A 20,893-nucleotide genomic window follows, 5' to 3' on the forward strand; every position below is an offset into this window, starting at 1 on the left:
GATATAAAACGAAGTTCTCTCTCAAGTCTTTATATTAATGGAGGGAAATAGGTGTGGATAATTCCAAATTACAATCTACCTCTTTTAGAAATTTTCATGATTACAGCACTATTGGATATGCTGTGAATTCATGTCTCATTTATAATATAATTACCCTGTCATGGCAGAACTGTCATAGGAGAAACTAGGAAATTCCCAAGGCTTTCCATCCTCCCCCTCTGCTCAGTTCCCTCCTGAAATAAAACTCCATGATGGAAATAGTTTTCGAATTAAAAAAGAAGTCTCTTTTAGGTTTACATTTCTATCATTTCAACCTCTCCGATTTTCCCTGTGTGTAGGAAAGTTCTGAGATCCAAAGACAAAACTTCAAGGTATCAGGGTCATCCCTCATGGACAGCGGGGGCACTGGAACCCCTTCTCGTGACCTTACGCCCTCCTGCCCTTTACCCACTTAAGACCATATCATGGGGCTGCAGTCTCTCCACCCTGATCGAATGTTTTCCAGAGCAGGAGGACTTCATAAAAGCTGTTATATTTAAGCCAGAATGCAATTACCTGACATACAAATCCTGTGAGGAAGAATTTTAAAACAGAGGTGGGGGTGTAAAAAAATAGTGACAGGGATGCCAGGGCATCAGGAGTCAGTCAGGATGGGTAGTGATGGACACAGTGAACGTAAAGCCAAGGACATAGCTTACTCTGAGGGGTGGCGTGGTGTTCACCCCAGTCTGTTTAGAGAAGGAAACGGGTTGAGGGTCCCCTCTGAAAGGTGAGGCTCCATGTTTTCAGAGGAGGCGTATCAAGGCTTCTTTTCAATGCTGCCTGCACGACTACCACACAATTATAGCCTTCGGAGCTCAGCCCAGAGCCACATTTCCCTAAATAACCATATCAGCTCCCCATCCGAAACCCACAGCGGGACAGAAGACGGCACTATGCTCAGGAGAACAGTCTTTGGAAGGAATGGGAGGTTTTCTGTTGTGTCAGTTAAAAGGGCAGTCATGACTTTATGAGGAGGATGAAGATACAAAAAGCAAGTTTAATCTTTCCCAAAATACTTGATGAATATGTCATTTAGTAGAACAGCAACAACAAAACCCTTCTGGAATTGAATGCTCAATGGAAAAGAAGAATTTAAGGACTTTGTAAAGAATGAGCTCTAAGGCATAATAGTAAATTATGCCTTAGATACTGATTAGTATTCAATATTTGTATTTAAAAATATTGATTAGTATTTAAAATTTAATGAAATTTTAATTTAATGAAAAGCACACTGTTGGTTCATTACATCATTCATCATATTCTTTTTGCTTTGTATTTCATGATTTATTCTGCCCTAATCAACAGTATCACCTTTTCTGCTTAGAGAACAAGGTGTAGATGAATGTTGACAATAACTTTTTCCCCATTTTTGCTGGTATTCAAAACAGAAGTCAAACCTGTAGCGTACCACTAGATGGCACTAGCCACCTTAATGTTCTACCTTCCAAAAAGCAATTTGTGATTTTTCTTTTAAGTTTTATAAATTACCAAACGAGTATGACTTGAGAACTTCTTTTTCTTTTTCTCTCTGCCAGCTGAACCCTAGTGAAGTCTGTATTTACATATGTCATAAAATATTCTAATCATCAATGCATGTGCTAGAATAAAACATGAAAAATGGGTTTTCATTTGAAATTCTGGATTTTCCACAACTTAGATAAATGTGAATGCCGTGTCTCAGTGAACGTGCCTTTGAATTGTGGACCTGAAATGCTGTCTTTAAGTCTTTAAGGATGCCGGTCAAATTGACAATTTTCCTTAATAGAAGGACAAGTTAGTTATGTACTTAAAGTAGCAAAGAAAAATGTTCCAGTACCAATAACAGGATGGATTTTATTCACTTAAGGACTCCCAGTCCTTAAAGTAAGTGGACGGTGGGAGGTGGGGAGAGGGTGAATCACACTCGTATTCCTCAGTCAAATCCAGTTGTATTTTTAAGTACTGACATGTTGTTACTAATCTCTAAAGAAAAGTTTAAGACACCTACCCTTAAGTTTTGTCATGAAATTTTAAATTATTTGATTAATAATCTTCAAATTAAACCATACTTCTCATTATATACCTATATGCTAATTTAATTCAAGTTCTAGCATGTACTTTTTATGCCTGAATTATTAAAAACTATATTGATCAAATTAATCAAATTATTAGATCAAATTGATCAAATTCAGGAAAGTTATTTACACCTTAGCTAAACAGATCAAATATTCGACATAATTCCCACTAGTCTTTTCTCAAAACTGGTTAGATAATGGAAAATTCCCCTTCTTTTTGTGAAAACATAAATATTAGTTCTCCTGAATTATTTCTGATGAGCAATTAAAATATTTTTAATACATAGCTTAAATTATACAATCCTTTTCTTTTATCAATTAACTACTGATATTTTTGAAATCTATGTAAAATTCAATAAATACTTCAAAGTGGTTATAAATTTAAATAAACAACCTTTTTTTTGGCCAGAAAAGTGTTTTCATAGAATTAATTAGATTAATTGATTAGTTGATCAGATTACTTCTGCTATTAAATTCTCTTTTTAAAAGCTGATTAAATAATTTTAATAGGTGGAAATTTTAAAAAGTACAACAGAGTTTAAAATGAAAAGTGGGTTTCCTTGACACCCTCCCGTTTTCTTCTCTTGGTGCAACTAGTATTACCAGTATTTTCTATATTCTTCCAGAATATCCTACACTGTATCAGCACATATATATGTGCATGACTTTGTTGTTTGCAATTAATATTGTATTTTTGAAACAATTTTAGATATCAGACCCCTCCCATAGTATGAACTTCATTGTAAACGACTGCATTTATTTCCCATTGGTAGACTTTTAATTTCCAGACTTCGTCAATTATACAATGTTGAAATAAACACCTTCATATATACATGATTACACATAAATGCAACAGTATCTGTACGATACATACCTAAAAATAAAATTGTGGTTAAGAAGTTATATGTGCTTTTAATTTTGATGGATGCTGTGAAGTTGCCTTTTTCAGAGATTGTCTCATTTCACACTCTCCAACGAAGTGTGAAAGTGCTTGTGTACCACACCCTTGCTGCACGTTGTGTCACTAGGCTTTTTTACTTGGGTCCGTTTCACAGGTGGACATAGCATAGCACTGTAGTTTTCACTCGCATTTCTCTTACTAGAAAATGGGACAGCTTTCCCTATGTGTAAGAGCCATTTATAGCTGCTTTACTATTAGGCTGGTGCAAAACTAATTGCGGTTTAAAAGGCTAAAAATAATGACAAAAACCACAGTTACTTCTGCAGCAGCCTAATATAAACTGCCTACTGACATTCTCTGCCCAATAGCTTATTAGACAGCTAAAACTTCTCTGACTGACTTATAGACTCTCTTTCTATATTGAAGATATTAACCTTATATAGTTGTCATCATGACTAATACTTATTCCCAGTTTATTATTTCCCTTTGGATGATGTGATGATTCTTATCCATGTGTATATTTCTTTATTTTTATATAGACATGTTCTCCCTTAGTCTAAAAATCTACTAAAAATTATTTTCTGGATTTTCCTTTAGTCAATGTGAGTGACCTGGCCTGGCTTTAGCCTGCTTGGGACAACGATGGAGGGGGGGTAGAGCTTATCTCCTCACAATGCTGGGTGACTGTTTCCTGGGGTGATGGCATTTTGACCTCACCTAGCTAGCCTGAACTACAATACTGTTATTGAATCAAACCGTGATCTTGGTACTGCTAGGGAGGAATTTTACAGCTGCAGTTAAAATCCCTAAGTAGTTCATTTAAAATGGCGAGATTATCCTGGGTGGGCCTGGCTTAATCAGTCAAGAGCCCTTAGAAGAGGGTGGAGGCTTTCCCAAGAGAGCAAAAGGTGTGGGGGTGGGGGCACAACTGACCCCTGGCTGTGGGTGACAGCTGCAATTGTGCCTGAGAAGTTCCATCCTGGTCGTCCCTTCCTGCCGGTCTGCCCTACAGCCATCAGACTTACTTAGCCAGCCCCTACAACTGGGTAGGCCAAGTTCTTGTGTTAAATCTACATGTGCGTGTGTAGCGGGTACCTGTACATAGATGTGTGTAGGTATAAATATGTAGTGCATATGTATGTTATATATGTACCTACGTGTGTGTGTGGGTGTGTCTGTTTTATACATAAATCTCTGACTGCTCACACTCCCCTGGTTGAACCCTGAATGATACACTTGGAAACCACAGAATTGAGATAAATGTGGAATCCCGTGTCTACTCTGTTCACACTGAAACTGCTCGTTGCTGGGACTGCACCTGGCCTGGGGGCGGTGTGTCGGAACACGGACTTTGGCCTTCATAAAGAGACTGATGAATACACACGGGTGGGAACCAGGGTTGTGGCCCACTTCCACAGGGCCTCCTCCGTGGCTCCAGGCAGACCCTGTGAGTGGAGCGGCCAAGAAAGCCTGTGAGTGAGGGGTCCTGGGGCTGCTGAGGGGGCGCCAGGCATGTGGCGTGTCCTGTCCTGAGTCATTCTAGGAAGCTTCGTCAATGCAGCCTCTGCTTGAGGACCTAGCACCTTGGGTTTCACTGCCACACCAAGGTGGTGAAGTCACTAATTGGAACTGAATTTGTAATCATAACCTTGCAAACACGATTCATGGCTGAAAAGCACCCTGACTCTGAATACATTTTTGAGTCACCTCAGTTGATGGGACACCATCTGGCCTATTTACCACTGGACTATGGTCCTGTGAGGTGCCACCCTGGCAACCCAGCGGAACCCTATCCTGGGAGATAAAGGGTGAATGCCAATAGGGATCGCAGGCCAGGTGGGCCAGAAGGTGGCAGCCGTGGAGAATTTTGTGTTGGATCATGGAGAACGTTGATGTGTTCAGGTCAAAGCCTCAATCACCTGCTGGCCCTGGCCTGGAAACAAACACCAGGTTGTAGGGCAAAAGGGACACTGACTTAGAGAATGTAGCACCTTGACAACCTGGTCCTCAACGCCTAAGATGCCACCCCTGGCATGCGCAGTCCTCACTGTCGCCCCCAAAAACAACGCTCCATCCTAGCTGTCATTTCCATGGGCTGATGCACACTGACTGGGAATATGACATCAAATAGTTATTCCATTCAGGTTTATCACGTAACTTTCCCCTCACACAGTATTTAAACTCGCTTCTCTATGGTATATATTCTGTGGGCAACAAGACTGAGAATGTCTTCAGTATGACTGCCCACTAGGAAAATTTATACTCAATAAAATCTCATGGCTTTCATGCTTTGTAATTTCTGTTTCTCATAAGTACTTTAGGCAATCTGCTTCATGAGCTGATGCCCAATGATATGCTGACATGTTTGGAAAAATACCAACTGATATGAAAATGGAAAGAATTATTAATAAAAAAATCAATTTTATACCACCAACGATAAAGGTAGAAAAGGGACAAAAGCAATTACATAGATGTATACATTATACAGATGTATGTATTTTTTAAGGGAGGTGATTCATTATAAATAAGTCATTAAAAAAGAGCTTTATATTTCCCTCCTAATTCAGTAATACAGCAAAATATAAAAATGCTTCCTGTGTCAACCTTCCTGCCTCATAAACATAAATGGTGTTTCTAATCCTCAAATTCCTGTCTCTATAAATATTATATTTAAAGTTCTGTTTGGGAACCTATAGCCATCATGAAGTTGTTGAGGCACTTGATACCTATGAAATAAACAACCTTAAGCCCTCACTGTGCAGTACCCACAACACTTTGGTGTTTCTTCCATCACCATGTGATTTATATCATCAATTACCATAATACTGCAACCTATGAGTATGGTAACTCAAAAGTAACTTGGCTCACTTCGAAAAGATTTTCCAATATGAGAATTAGCTCCCACCTATCATACTGACCCAAATGAATTTCAGGCACACACGTGAGCAGAGAAAACACACGCACAGTGATACACTTTGCAGCAAAGTGACAAGGACCCACATGGAAAGCACAGTGTGTACCCGGGTGGGCTGCCCATGAGGCTACACACGGCACAGAGATGTGAGGCCATAGCAGTAGGCGGGCGGGTCAGGGCAGCGCACACGAGGGCAGCCAGAGGGGGTGGCGGCGTGGGCGCTGAGTGCGGGTCAGTCCTACCACTTAGTCAAGGACAGCAAGTAGGGGACGCTTTAGCACCTTTCTGGGGCCAGGCCTTGGGAAGGAGTATGATTTGATTCTGGAGATTATTCCACCCGCTGACCAACTCTAGAAACCATAACGGCAAAGAGGAACAGTAAATGTTTCAGAAAGCAAATACAGGCTACAGTACATGACATGCTATTTTAACTTGCTTTATAATTACACTGCCAGCCCCTCCAGTTCCTGCCGATGTGACTCCCAATGGGCAACACCTGACCGTGAGGAAGGCCTCAAGAAAAGCCAAGTACCTGAGCAGGAGGATCTGGAAAATTATTTTCCACGAAAGGCTATAGAATTAGAGTTGTTACATTATATAGCCTATGTTTCACAGATCATTATTAAATTTCAAACTCAAGGAAAATCATCCTAAAGAAACTAAAAGTAAATCTGACTGCCCAATTTTGTTACTCCTTTGGGGTGCTGGTTCCACAGCATTTGTGGAAATCCATAGAGTTGGACACTTAGGGCGTGTGCATTTTTTCATGTATGTATCTCATCAGTCAATAAAAAGTTTTCCCAAATATCTAACTTCTTGAAGCCATTGCGTGATATATGGCTAAATATAGGGCTTGATATTCTTTTAGGAGTTCTCCATGCTCATCTGTCTTAGAGGAAAATGGATGTCTTACGGAATATACATGTGAAAGGAGAGTCACCAGGCCTATGAGCCATGTAAAGAGTGAAATAAAATGACTCCTTAAAGGTGCTCTACTTTAGATGTTGATCCTAAAATTCACTAGTATTTTAGCAAATTCCAGGTCTCCCAATCTGGAGACGAGTGCTGCCCCCAGAGAGCCTCCCAGTTTCGTCACAGCACAGATTCCAAGCAGTTACTAGTTCCCACTGGGTGCAGAAAGTCCATGCTGGATGTTTTTTTTTAAGGGCTAATAGGCAAAAAGTGAGGTGTACAGCAGACTGCTCACGATGGGGGAATTTTTACACTTCACAGATGGCATTAAAGGGAATCAAAGGTCCACAATGAGGTCTCCAAAAAGGAATAGGAAACCAGTTCGTGCTTTGAGTATGAATTTATGTGTCAGCTCATAAGTCTGGAGGGAGAAAAGAGGCAGAAATCTCTCTCTTTAGGTACATCAGGTATGTTTCAGGCAAACTCACGTGGAGAAGTCTGGATAGGCCACATTCTCACCTCCTACTGATGTTGGGGGGCGGGGTGTGTGTGAGTGTGGGTTCTGGCCAAGTACCCAACTCTGTCCTTCTCTAGGGCTTCTCTCTGATGCCATCAAGCACTTCCCAAGCCTTTCCCTGCTAAGCTATTGTCAAACCAACTCTTCTGGAAAGGGCAAATCTTCTAATAACAATGTCCTGGTTGATTTAACCCAAAGGATTGGGCAGACAATGTCACTGAGACACCTTACATACCAGACTGGTTATACCGACTGTGTGTGGTCACATCAACCGTGCCCACATGTCCGCATAGATGGTTCAAGACTGAGCCTGAACAATATGCTACCATTTCCCAAATCTGCCAGGAGGCACATTTCTGATTAACGTTGGGTTTCGTGATCATTGTGCTTACTGTTAGCAAATGGAGGGAATTTAATTTACCAAAGAAATTAACTTGGCTAGCTTAGAACTGAAAACAGGCTGATTCTAGCTGACACCAGCCTAAACAACAATTACCACTACTCCTGTTAGCCAAAACATGCTTTCATTATGTTAATACACACTGCGTCACCTTCACTGGTATTTCTAGTAACACTTACCGGATGATTGGCACTTGGAAGTTGTGGACGAGCTCCAAAATTAATACTTCCTGGTGAGAAACAACATGGACGATTATGCCACAGCACTGAAAACCACCCATTTACCCTCTCCCCTCTGCAGATCAATCAACGTGACTGTAAAATACTGCTGCTTGAAAAGTAGAAACATGTTCTGCATACATTTCTTTTTATTCTCTTTCACTCAACTTTCTCATTCATGCAATTAGAGCTAATTAGTTTTTTAAAGTTAAAGTTACTGGCTATATTTTGATTAATGATATGTGCAAACTGGAGCAATCTGACATTTTTAATCAATCAGTAAAAATAAAGCATCATCCCACCTGAATTTGCAACAGGCCAAACCTAAAACGAGACTGACTGTTACCAGATTATTATCATCTAAAAGACTGAGACTCCAACATCTTAGTGACTCACCAGTTTGTCCGCCAATTTTTTGACATGGAACTGTAAGAACTCTTAACAAACCATCTGGTTTATAAGAATAATGCTCAACTAGCTGAAAGAGAAGAAAGGAAACAAGTTGCAATAAATAACGGAGGCAGGAAATAGAATCCTACTTGGAGCAGTGGACTCCCACTTCAAACTTTAAAGTGGTTCAAGGACAATCCTGAACCACAAGGACAACCCTTAACTTCCTTGGGTCACCTGCCTGCTCCATCCTCATGCTTCTCTCCTCCCGTCTTCAGACACAGGACAGTACATGCGGCCTTCCCTTTGGGACCCTACTTTACTCATCTCTCTCTCCTCGATCTCTATCTCTATCTCTCTGTTGTTCTCTTTCTTTTTTGATAGTAAATTGCACTTACAGCATTTGTTTATATTTTCCTACATCTGTGTTATATTATGAAAATGAACTCAGCATGCTAATATTCATTCAGTCATTCAGTCAGGCATTCAACAAACATTTTGCTTCACTAGGCCCTAAAAGACAACAAAGGTAAACTAAGGTGAATAACACATACTTCCTGCCCTCGAAGTGCTTACTGTCTTGGTGGAAAGACAGATAAATAGTGAGTAATGCTGTTAACAGTCCTGTGGGCAAAGATTTTGGAGGGGCCAAGCCATTCAGCCCAAAAGCTTCAGAGAGAAGGTGATATAGGAGTCGGAACATGGGGAAAGGCGACCTTTTGGAAAATGGCCTTATGTTGACAGGACATGGACATCCTTGGCTAATCGCTCCCAGAAAACTGTGAATCATGATGTCTTATTTCTACATTTAAAACAAATCAATGACAAGTAGATTTATTTATATCAAAATTATATAAGAAGACAGTCTTAGTATGCCACATTTTCTTTTGTCACACAGATATTTCCTCTTGAGACAACCTAAAATCTTCCTATGTGATATCTCGTCGGTTTATCGGTAACATTTCCAGTACCAAAACTTACCTACTTGGGGGAATGTTTGTTGAATGAATATATTTTACCCTTCAGATAACAAACTTAAAAAAAAATTAGTTATTGTGATAACAACACAACAACACAACATGAGATCTACCCTCTTAACAAATGTTTCAGTCTGACCAGTCCTAACATGCTATTGAAATGGGCACCGAAGCTCTCCCTGTTCTGTTAAATGAAATAATAGTATATTCTCAGGCTAATAGTATTGAGGTTCCTAAAACATGAGATGAGACATCCCATCCATCTTTCCAGTGTCATTCTAATATCTCCTTTGATGCTTGTCTTTTCAGACAATCTACTCCATAAGGGTGGGCGTACTTGTAGGGATTTCCCTCTTGGGCAGGGGTCTGCAAGCTTTTTTCTGTAAAGGGACAGATAGTGATATTTTAGGCTATTTCAGGCCACATACCATTTCTGTTGTATGGTCCTTTATTTATTTCAAACAACCTTTTAAAGTGTCAAAACTTCTTCAAGGACTATACAAAAACATAATGGGGCCAGATTTGATCTATGGGTTTGCTAACTCCTGCACCAAAGTAAGGAATACAAGAGTAGTATAGCAATTAACAACCCTCAGAAACATAGTACTAGACTCCTGGGTGAGGGTAGGGCACAGAGGTACCCTATGCTGCTACATTGCTGTCAGAAAAATCCATGAAATCATGCTGGTAAAAATGGAAGATACTGCTGGCAATTTTGGTGCTCCTTCTTAAATGCTGTTGCTAGAAAATATACAATGGGAAGGATTTAATTAGGGCTGAATACTATGATATCCTGGAGAAATCAATAAATCTAAGACAGAGTCCTGGAAAAGAACTTCCCAGCGATTAGAGATGGTTAGCACTACAGTGAGCACACAGACTCTGACTGTGAGTGGACTCAGGAAGAAAATGGTCACTTGGGAGAAGCCGGATGGCTGTGCACTGGTGAGGGAGCCCAGGGCCTTCAAGCCTTTCAATGCACCATCAATGTGTCATGTACAAGTTGAGAGAGTTAGATGGGAAATTAATTCCAGATGGAAGCATTCTCTACTCATCTCTCTGATTTGCAGTGGGCTACCTGATAGGCTAACTGCTCTTTCAAATCGATACTATTAAAATAAAGCAAAGCCTCTGGTTGATAATGAGCCATATGCTAATGATCTATGAATCAAACAACAAGGTCAGTGTTATAATTGATATGAATAATATGACAATACCTGGCGGTCAGAAAAGAAGCATTTCTTGTTCCAACTACAGCATTAGAAACCAAAATACATTAGGTGGAGATTACTCTAAGTGCATTAAAGGTAACGAGGATCCCTGACCTCAGTTTTTTAAAAGATGAGATTTTAAGTTGGGACCTTTCCTTGGTGTTACCACACGTAAGGTTCCTGGCCAGGCCCTCACCCACAAAAGAAAAACATAGCTGTTGCTCTTGGAGTAGCAGAGTCCCTTTGTTTTCTCCATCTCTGCCCCACTACAGTGAATAGCATCCTTCACTAAAATGATGTCATTTCTTCAGGTAGCTGTGCTTTAAAATGAAGACAAGCTAGTTATGCCCACAACAGCCACATGGAAAACAGCAGTGAGAACTGGTTTAGTGCTCCTTGTGCCTAAGTAACACCCAAATTGTGAGCTGTTTCGGGTTCACTAACAGTTGGGTCAAGAATAAACACTTTTCAGATAAGGGTGGAACAATCCTGTTCAGGTGGTGGCCGGAAGCATGGGAAGTGCTGCCTTACTTTCTAAGTTGCCTTAATTTCAATGGAGACGCATTTTGCAGCAAGAATGGCACCTGGCATTTTATATTCAACGAGGTCTCTCACAGTAGAAAGAACAGTCGGGTCGGCCACATCCATGCCTCCTTCCCAGCCATCCACATCTTTACTTTGTGTATATTTGTCAGAAAGGTTGCTCTGGTTCCAGTTAGAATGCTTTAGAGAGAAATGTTTTCTAGTCCTCAATGCAGAGTCCCTGTTGAACTCTGAACACAGCCCTGAGCAGACACTGCCCTAAGGTGCCAAGTACTGACTGGCTCTGGAGAAACTACAGAAACTTCTGGAGCCTCATTAACCTGATGACTCTAGGTAAGCACTTTGCAAACTTGGCCACTGGTACGCAGTGGCACCTGGAGGTTGAAGGGTAGGCTCTGGCTAGGAAGGTCTCGGGCAGAGTCCCAGGCGGTGACTCTAATGGGTCCCAGGGGTCCTGTCCCCCTCATTTCCCAGGGCACTGTGTACCTGCCAGAGCGTGTCGAACTTCTTGCCGTCGGGGATGGAGAGCTTGCCCGTCTTGTCCTTGTCGATGCGGTAGTGGAGGACCTTGCCCTCGTGCAGCAGGCACAGGGCGTAGGACCCGTTGTTGTCCCTGGCCCTGATCCTGGAAGACAGGAAGGTCCTGTCACCCCCACTGCTACCCTCTTGCAGGAAGCAGTGCCCTGACAGGGCAGCCGGCAGCAGCATCCCCACCTCAGCATCAAGAGCTTTGCCCACCATGCCCAGGGAGGCCCCACTCATAGCTCAGTGATGCCAAGGGCTCGTGACAAGGAGATTCTGTGGCCCGGGGCTGGGCTGCAGCCAAAACCTAGAGGGTCGTGCCCCAGGTGGGCATCAGGAGAGGCCGAGGTTCACTTGGATCAGCAGCGCTGCTCAGGGCACCAGCAGGTGAGACCCACAGGACCCCAGAGCTGGGCAGGGGGTCTGCGGAGCCGCCTGACTCACCTCCTCTCTTCACTGAGGTCAGAGACCAGAGGGGGCTTCACCCCCACCCAGCCCAGGGGCGAGGGGTGGGGGTGTTGATGGGCTTTCTAACAAGGAGCCTCTGGCCCACAGATGGAGGGGTGGAAGGGCCCCGACACCCAGGGCCCTCTTCACTCCCTCACACTCTCCCTTCTGCAGGGAGAGGAAGGCAGGGCTGCGATTTAAAATGTTGGTCCACAGGATACAGTTAGAAGTCACCAGGAGAAGAAAATGTCATCCACTGTGGGGCGGGAGGGGCAGGGGAAATGAGCGTGGTGCTGGGCTGAGCTGACCACCCAGTGCTGCTTCCACATCCTGGCGGGTCAGGGGGCACCGCCCCTCCCCTTATCCAGGGGAATGAGACCTGTGAGCCCCAAAACAAGCAGAGAACGTGCCACTACAATGCACCAGAGGGGGCCTTCTGCCTACGGGGAGGAGGAGGCCTCCTGGGGCAGCTGGGGGCTGCAAAGGCAGCGAGGGGGTCCAACCCCTGCCCCAACCAGCTGCTTAGTCATCCCCACCCTCAGCCCACTGTCTCCTTCCAGCAGCTTGAGCCTTTCAGATCATGAGGTCTGAGAGAGGCTGAGACCCAGTGGTCCTAGAAAATGGTCCAGACCTGACATTTTCTAAAATGAGGGAACTTAAGCCCCAAATGGTAAGAATGTGCCTCAATGCACTATGTTCGGGGAAGAGTTCAAAAGTGCCAAGATGCCAGGGGCTTCTGGGTTTTGGGGACATTTCTGATGCCACCTCCCAGTTGCAAGAGGTCTCTCACACGAGATGGGTTTGGAAACAGATGTGGTCTTACTTTCCTGTCCTCGGTCTTGTAGATCCATCTCAAAAAGCTAACCCGACACTTGAGAGCTGAGCTGTGTTGTGTGAGGTGGGAACTTTGTTTTAAAAATAAATTTCTTTTCAAGTCATGCTAAGCTGTGCATGATGGATGGGCTCCCTCCACGCCCCACTGACCAGAGCGGCAGGTGCAGGTGGAGGGACACATGCGGGCCCTCCTTGGCCTCGCTGGGGCCGATTCTGAAAGCTCTGTACCGTGATAACAGCTCCTCTGTCCCAACCCACGCAGGTGGCCAGCACCCTGAGGCATAAGCTCCACTTCTCGGTCCCCAGCCCATTAAGGCCAGTTGGTTGCTGCCAAACTACGAACCAACCACACAGAAAAGGTAAAATATTTTTATAGGTGGAAGAACTGAATGTATTTTATAATGTGAGACGGGGGGCTGATTATATTGTTTATTATATAAGCATTAGTGGCAAACAAATAGGATAGTTTGGAGGTATCAAAACCTGTATAAATTCTTAATAAAAAGCATTAAGAATGTATGCAGGGTCCTATGAAAGGTGACCTCAGGAGCACGATGTCCACAGGCCATTCCAAAATATCATTCTCCTTGATTCAGAGTCCTTCACAACTTTGATCTCAGAGTCCCAGAAACAGTAAATGGGATCTGAACTCTGGTTTTCCAGCGTGTGTCCAATCTCTACCACTCCATCTGGCCTTATGCCCCGCTTCACCTTTTCTTGTTGCAACTGAGACAGATCACAGATTGCCTAGGGGGATGGTGCCATCACCTCCTTAGGAATCTGGGAAATGCAAATTAACACCACAATGGAAGTAGCATGACACACTCCAACTGGCAAACATCAAAAAGACTCATACTACTACGTGTTGCTGAGAAAGGGGCCATAGGCTCCCTGGTATACTGCCAATGGGAGTGGGATTCTAACCATTCTGGAAACCAATTTGGAATTTTCTACTGAGATCGAATGTATTCACCCTTTGTGAGTCAGCAATCCACTTCTAGGTGTACAAAATTTGTGCACTCTGCACCTGGAAGGTATGCTGGGGTGTTTAGAGCCACTTTATCAGTGATTAGCAAATACTGTAAACGACCTGCCTGTTCACTGACTGAAGACTGAGGAAATAAACTGTGGGGTGCTCTACAATGGACTCTCACAGCACAAACTACGGACAAGCAGCACCAATACAAAGCACAGAGAACTTTCACAAGCACAAAGCCTACATACAAAGTTCCCAAATAGGCAGAGGCAAAAGGTTTTGTTCAGAAGTATACACTAGGTTTTAGGTGGTAAAACTAATAATAAAAAAAAAAGTTAGAAGAAGAAGAAACTGAAGGCATGCATGCTGGACACAAGAGTCCAGGAAGTGGTATCCTCTAGCAGGGCGGGGTGTGAGGAAGGGAACTTCTGCAATGCTGGTGTTTAACTTCTTGACTCTGGTGGTGTCTGCTTGTTAATATTCATTAAGGTGCACACATAGAGTGATGCATTCTTTTGTGTGTTTCATATTTCATAATAAAAATAGTATAAAAAGAGACCCGGTGCCGAGGGGAAAGAGAGCATCCTTGCTTTTAGACAAGCGATTTCTGCAAAGGCACACACTACTTTGAGGCTCCCCAGAGAAAAGATCCTGGAGGAGTCTCTTCCGGAGCTCCAGCCAGACAGCCTGGGCCAGCCCTCAGGACAGCGGCGGCGACAGCAACCCTGTGAGCACACTAAGCACTCATCTCAGGACGACAGGCACAGGGACAGGCTGTGGACATGAAGCCTAGCAGCCCTCCAGGCAGCTGGCAGGAAACGAGGGCAGAGGAGGGAAACCCACAGGCCCAGCAGCTGTAGGTGGCAAAGACCAGAGACTTGGTGACACTAACGGCCAGTAACTGTGAGGTGTCTGCTAGGTGCAGGTAGATCCTGGGTGAGACAATTTTTAATCTAAAATATGGGAAGTACTGGTTTGGAAGCTGAAGCACCTCCTTCTCTTGGCCCACCTGTTCTCAGGGAAGCACCTCTCTGCCCCATACACCCACCAGGTTGTCACACAGGCGCCCCAATTGGGGAGGGGCAAAGGTTCATCTTCTGACTCCTCTCAGGGCTGCTGCCTTCCAACCTCAGGGTCAGTGGCTGCAGGCATTGTTCACAGAAGTCCTAGAATACTTTTTCCCAATGGGTTTCTTGGAAAAGGCAAGCTCACAACACATTTGTGTTTTGCTATTACAGAGTATGGGATTTCAGTGCTTTGAGTTGGAGCTAGGCTGCGAAGTTGTCTTAACTGGCCTTAACACTGTCTTGATGGCATGTGGCATGGCGACTCTCCTTGGAGGGAGGGCAGGAGAACCACCCTCCTCCAAGGAGGACAGCCTTGGCCTCTGTGATGAGCAGGCCTTCCCCCTCACAGATATCAAAACACTTGGCAAAGGTCAGATGGGGAGAGTGTTGGTTTTGCGAGGAGAGGCTGAACCCCTATGCCCTCCTGGGTCAGAGAATGTGTGGTGGTGATGCCTAGACACGGGCAGGGAAGTGAGGACTCAGTAGGTGTTGGGTCCCTCGAGACAGCCCCCTCCCACAAGATCCCGGGAGACTGCACTGTGTCTGCTGCAGACAGAGCAGAACAGCTGGGGCATATCCTAGACCACCAGGCATTCTCATTCTCCTATGCATTTTTTCCCATGGCAGAGAAGAGCGTGGCTGGCTAGAGGGGAAGGAGGGCACCTAGTATGGGCCACATGCAGATGATGAATAGTCACTGTGGCTGGGGCAGGCCATACAGAGAGACAAGAAGGGCGCCCACGGCCAGCATTCACTCTTCCATCCAGGCCTGATGCTGTATCAGGTGGTCAGATATTGCCACATGGGGCTTAATAGCAGCTTCTCAAGAGACTGAGAGCTGGGGAGCAGGGAAGGAGAGTATGTGGGAGTGACATGCCAGACAGTGTGCATGCTGATATAGGGACAAGAGCCCCCTAATTCAGCAGAAGTGCCAGCCCTAATGACCCATGAAAGACAAAAGAAAATGCAATGGCTGGGTGCTTTTGCCTGGCACTATAGCAAAATTTAGGCACATGTGCATTCCACACAAACAATGAAAGCAGGATCATTGCAGAACCCACATCCAAATCTGGGGCCACACCAAGCTTCTTTGCCATATTTGCCTCTTTAAAGATTGTATCACAAATTCCCCTCTCCCTTTCCCTGTGCTCTAGTTCATGAGATGGAACTAGGTCATGCTTCGTCTGTGAGCTTCATGGGGACCTTGATCAGCCCAGTGAACTCACATTGACATTAGTCACAACCCCCTTTGAACTTTTTACTTCAGATTGGTTGTGACTATTTCTGCTAACCTGTGGCCACAGAACCACACATGTCAAATAAAGTTGTGTGTTTTGATCAATGATGGCAGCACATGAAAGTGCTAATAGAACTTAGCTTTTATTGTTACATGAGGCTCAAGACAGCCACATGCAGTCTCATTCATCAATGAGCAAAGGTAAAATTTTTTCTAAATCCACATTTGCTTTTGAAATTTATGTATATAAAGTGAGTTGAAACTTGAATAGAGACTAGTAAATAGCAAATAAGAGCAAAAAATGTGAGTATTGATACTGCAAAAAATGCAGTATCAGCACTGCAGTGGACAGTGGGACAACATCCTGGGCCAGCAGCAAGGCAGACAGATGAACCTGAGATTCCCACCCTAAAGCAAGGACTTGTGAAGAAGAAAACTTCTTCAGCTTTGGAGGACAGCATTCCCAATGTAGGATGCTCCGGATTCCCACAGATGAATATCAATCAAATATAGCTTAAAAAGATCACCCAAAATATAAAAAGCATGAGTTGCAACAGAAGGAGTAGGAACAGAAAGAGGGCAGGAGAGATTGACACGTATATCCCCAAGAAATGTAATCATTGGATATGGAATATTCATTAACTATGTATGAAATGTTCAAAGAAACAAAAGGTGGAATCTCAAAATCTAGTAAGCAATCAGATACTCTCAAAAAATTCTCAGGAATATTTGAAACAACAATGACAACAAACTGAACTGCTAGAAATGAAAAAAAAATGTAATTGGTAGGGGGAAAATCAGTGAATGAGTTTAACACCAATTAGACACAGATGAAGCAAAAATTAGTGAACTGGAAGACCAATCTAAAGATATTACCATAGTGTAGCATACAGAGAAAAGGCTATAGAAAATAAGAAAGAATGTAGAGGATGAATTGATGATGTCTAAAATATATTTAATATGACCCTCTGAAAGAATAAATGGTAATAAAAGGATAGTAACATTTAAAGAAAAAAATAGCTGAGTATTTTCTAGAACTGGATGAAATAAAATAATCCGTGGTTGTAGGAAGCACAGATACCTGATCACCAGTGGCTTAGATTTATACACATTACCTTGTTCATCTCCAAAACAACTCAGATAAAATACGAGTTTCCCCATTTTTTCATTGGGTAAACTGAAGTAGGAGAAATGAATTAAGTTGTCTAAGTCACAGAGCTATTAGTGGCTGGGCTTGTCTGACTTCATGGCCTGAGTTTTTGTTACTATCTCAATTAATTTTCTACAAATAGAAGCAGTTTTAAGGTTAACTGTATCTCAACCAGCAAAATAATACAGCATCTGAGGTGTGTTGTAGGAACATTCCCTAGTACATAGGGTAGAGACCCTCCAATGAACTCTGAAAATCCCAAATGATCACTGTTTTTAATCTAGCTTAGGTAGATATCAGGCATCTCCAATAGGCTCAAATGGGGTCCCCAAACCAGCAGCATCAGAATCACCTGGGAACTTGTAAACACAAACTGTTCAGCCATAACCCAGACCTAGTGAGTTAAAAACTCATGGCTGGGGTGACCCAGCAATCTGTGCTTTTAACCAGTATAAATATGTACATGTTTTTTTTTTTTTTAAACACACAGTATAACTATGTATGAAATGTTCAAAGAAACAAAACGTGGAATCTCAAAAACTAGTAATCAATCAGATACTCTCAAAAATTCTCAGGAATATTTGAAACAACGAACTGCTAGAAATAAAAAAATGTAATTGGTAGGGGAAAGAAAAATCAGTGAATGAGTTTAACATGAATTAGATACAGATGAAGCAAAAATTAGTGAACTGGAAGACCAATCTAAAGATATTACCGCAAGATAGCTACAAGGCCCAGAGAAGGTTGATAACCAGTGCTTATATCATCTTCTCTGGACCTTGTAACTATCTTGTGGAATCCAACTTAAGGTATAGCTTTCATTCTTCTTCCTTTATGCTAATTTACATTTGTTCCTTGCTCATAGGGAATACAAGTGTGTATTCTTATTAGCTATCTCAATGCCTCTGAGAAATGTGCCATACTGTGAATACTTTTTTTAAAGGCTACCTTACACTGAGTTGCACTTGCACTTAAAAAGATTACTAATACCTATTTCCAAACCAAGCCATCCACCTGCAATCCAGTCCACCTGGTGGGGCATGGGGAGAGGGAGGGGTAGGACACTGATGAAAGGTATTGTTCTAATATTCAGGGGTGACAGGTATGTCCCCTGGTGTCCCTGAGCCAGGTCCACCCTGGACAAGGACCATGTGGTTCTGATTTGCACAGCCCTGATTCTGGGTAGACACAACGCTTTTCCTTAGAGAGTCACTGTCACTGAATTTTCTATTCTCCAGTTGTGTAGTTGTGTACAGAATAGTGTACACCCTCTCTGGACCATCTATGCATGTTGCTCATTGTTTCACCTGCAGGGCCCTGAAAGTAAGAAGCATGAATTGGTGTGTGTGTGTGTGTGTGTGTGTGTGTCTGTGTGTGTGTGTGTGTGTGTGTGTGTGTGTGTGTGTGTGTGTAGAGAATGGTAAAGGATATGGAGGGGAAGGGAAGGGAGGAAGAAAGAAAACCAAGAGTGAGCGTCATCCTCCACCTGGAAAATGGCTAATACACAAAAGGATGACTCAAAAATTAAAGTGTTGATTTCTTCCTGAAAGTAAAAGGGGCAGGAAGGTCGGGGAACACCTGAATTTATATACAGAGCATGTGAGAGCAGAAGATCAGTTGTACACGGGGATGAAAACGGCTGACGACTAAGGGCCTGGGCGGGGCAAACCACATGCCTAGTCAACCCCCAGAGGCCTCTGAACACAGGGATGGGGGCTACCTGGGCATGAGCTTAACTGAAATGTTAAAAAGCTGTCATGGGAATGTGTCTAGCGTTCCCGCACATCACGTGGAACAACTACTGGCCGGTGCTGGGTGATGAGACCCACCCCAACTGCAGGGGGTGGGCCAGTGAAGCCCATGCCTTAGCTCTCGGCCCCCTTGCACACTCCCCAACACGTGTGCCTGTCAGATAATCAGACTCTAACTGCCCTGGGCTTCCTCTCTGCCCTGGTTTCTCACCTGCCCTGCCCTGCCCACACTATCAGCTATCGCACAGGTAGCACAGTCTCTTGACTTCTGAAAATTTCTGTGCCTGATCTACGACTTGCCTCTCAGCCACCTCTCCCCTGCAGGACCCTTAGAGCCACTGCCCTGCCCCCTCTATCCACGCTACAGGGGCGATCCAAGAGGTCAGGGTCTTTCTCAGGATCTGGCAAGTCTCCCGGATGTGACTGCCCCACTGGTTTGGCCCAGGATGCTCAGCATGGCAGCACATCTCCCCTCCCAGCCGTTCTGCCACCACCCAGGAAACCCCGCAACCTGTGATCTCCTTCTTCAATCCCATTCACCTTCCACTCCCTTGGCAATGCTGGCCTGGCACTCACCAGGCATTTCCAAAATACATGCAGTTGGCACCACGTGCCTGCCACTCTCACCCAGCAGCTCCGGGCATCCCTACTGCAGCGCTCACCCTGGTTTGGCATTTCTCCCTCCTGATGGAGCCAGGCCTTCTTCTTCCCTTGCTCCACTGCTCTCCTGTCACAGCTGCCTGGCAACACCTCAACCTCAGCTAAATCTAATTAGCCAGGTTAAGGATCATTTGGCAAATTCTACAATGGGCCCATAAACAGGATGACCATCGGCCTAAGAGAGTCCTGTTGACCCCTGCTGTGCTTCCTCCCATCCCGTTAGTGGCGTCCTTTCACTCACTCTCAGTGTCCCCCTGTGGGCAGTCCATTACAGAATCCACCCCCTGGAAGGGTCTTCCTGTCTGGTGTGATTGCCTCCCGGTGGCACAGCTTGTCACTCCCACCCCCGCTCCTGGTGCCACCTTGTCACTCCCACCCCCGCTCCTGGTCAGCCGATGCTCAGCACAGGGTGTTGGCCCTTAAGACTCTGTGTGATACGACTGTTGCCAGGGACCACTTTCTTTTCCTTCTCCACTAACTCTTTTCCTCACTGCTCAGTGCACAGCTTTAATGTCCCTTTACCCAGAAAGATTTCTCCCACTGAGACACTGTTCTGGTTGACGGCAGCCAGTACCTAAGCTTATAGCATTCAGAATAAGTGGGACAGATGGACAATAAATAAGTAAAGAGAAATAAAATAAAGATAACAGTGGATAGTCAACAGTGTCATTAATTTATTACATGGGGTGACGGTGATGGATGGAACATGACATATTGTCACTCATCACACACTCTGCAATGTCTTTCTGTGTTTGACATAGAAGCACAGTGAGGGCAGGGACTGACATCTGTCTTGTTTGTCACAGTCTCCATGGCTCCTATCGCAATGCCTGGCATATATCTGGTGGACTGCATGAATATTTTGTGGAACAAATATCTTTGCAGCTTTTTCTTTTTACAGCAGACTTGGAAAGTCAGGAAGTAGAAGCTACTATGAAAATAATATTGGTGACTTATTGCTTTAATGATTCTCTCACCAAATCTATAATACCACCTTTTCTTTGTCACATTAATTCAGCTATTTGGTCAGTTGTCACCTGTGTATTTTAGAGGTCACCTTGAACTCACTCTTGGCTCTGTAAAATTTACAAGGACTTTTAGCTAAAAATGGTAAAATATTTATCTGGGTACTAAACACAAAGAAAGTGACATCCTTTTTTTTTCTTCTTT

General features: G+C 43.8%; 1 protein-coding gene across 6 annotated transcripts in view; it reads right to left on the reverse strand.

The window, feature by feature from the left end:
• Window positions 1-20,893, reverse strand: part of SYK (spleen associated tyrosine kinase) — an 86,661-nt gene that overhangs the window by 23,405 nt on the left and 42,363 nt on the right. For 4 of the 6 annotated variants that reach the window (XM_019713871.2, XM_019713873.2, XM_019713872.2 and 1 more), the window contains 4 exons: window positions 11,566-11,704; window positions 8,355-8,436; window positions 7,920-7,969; window positions 6,193-6,261 (listed from right to left, as the gene is read on the reverse strand). In XM_019713871.2, the coding sequence (XP_019569430.1) occupies window positions 6,193-6,261; window positions 7,920-7,969; window positions 8,355-8,436; window positions 11,566-11,704 (340 nt within the window). The remainder of the gene's footprint in view (window positions 1-6,192; window positions 6,262-7,919; window positions 7,970-8,354; window positions 8,437-11,565; window positions 11,705-20,893) is intronic. The other 2 variants (XM_019713875.2, XM_074330198.1) reach the window with 1 other exon arrangement.

Source organism: Rhinolophus sinicus, linkage group LG04, assembly GCF_036562045.2.
Source record: "Rhinolophus sinicus isolate RSC01 linkage group LG04, ASM3656204v1, whole genome shotgun sequence".
Lineage (NCBI taxonomy): Eukaryota > Metazoa > Chordata > Mammalia > Chiroptera > Rhinolophidae > Rhinolophus > Rhinolophus sinicus.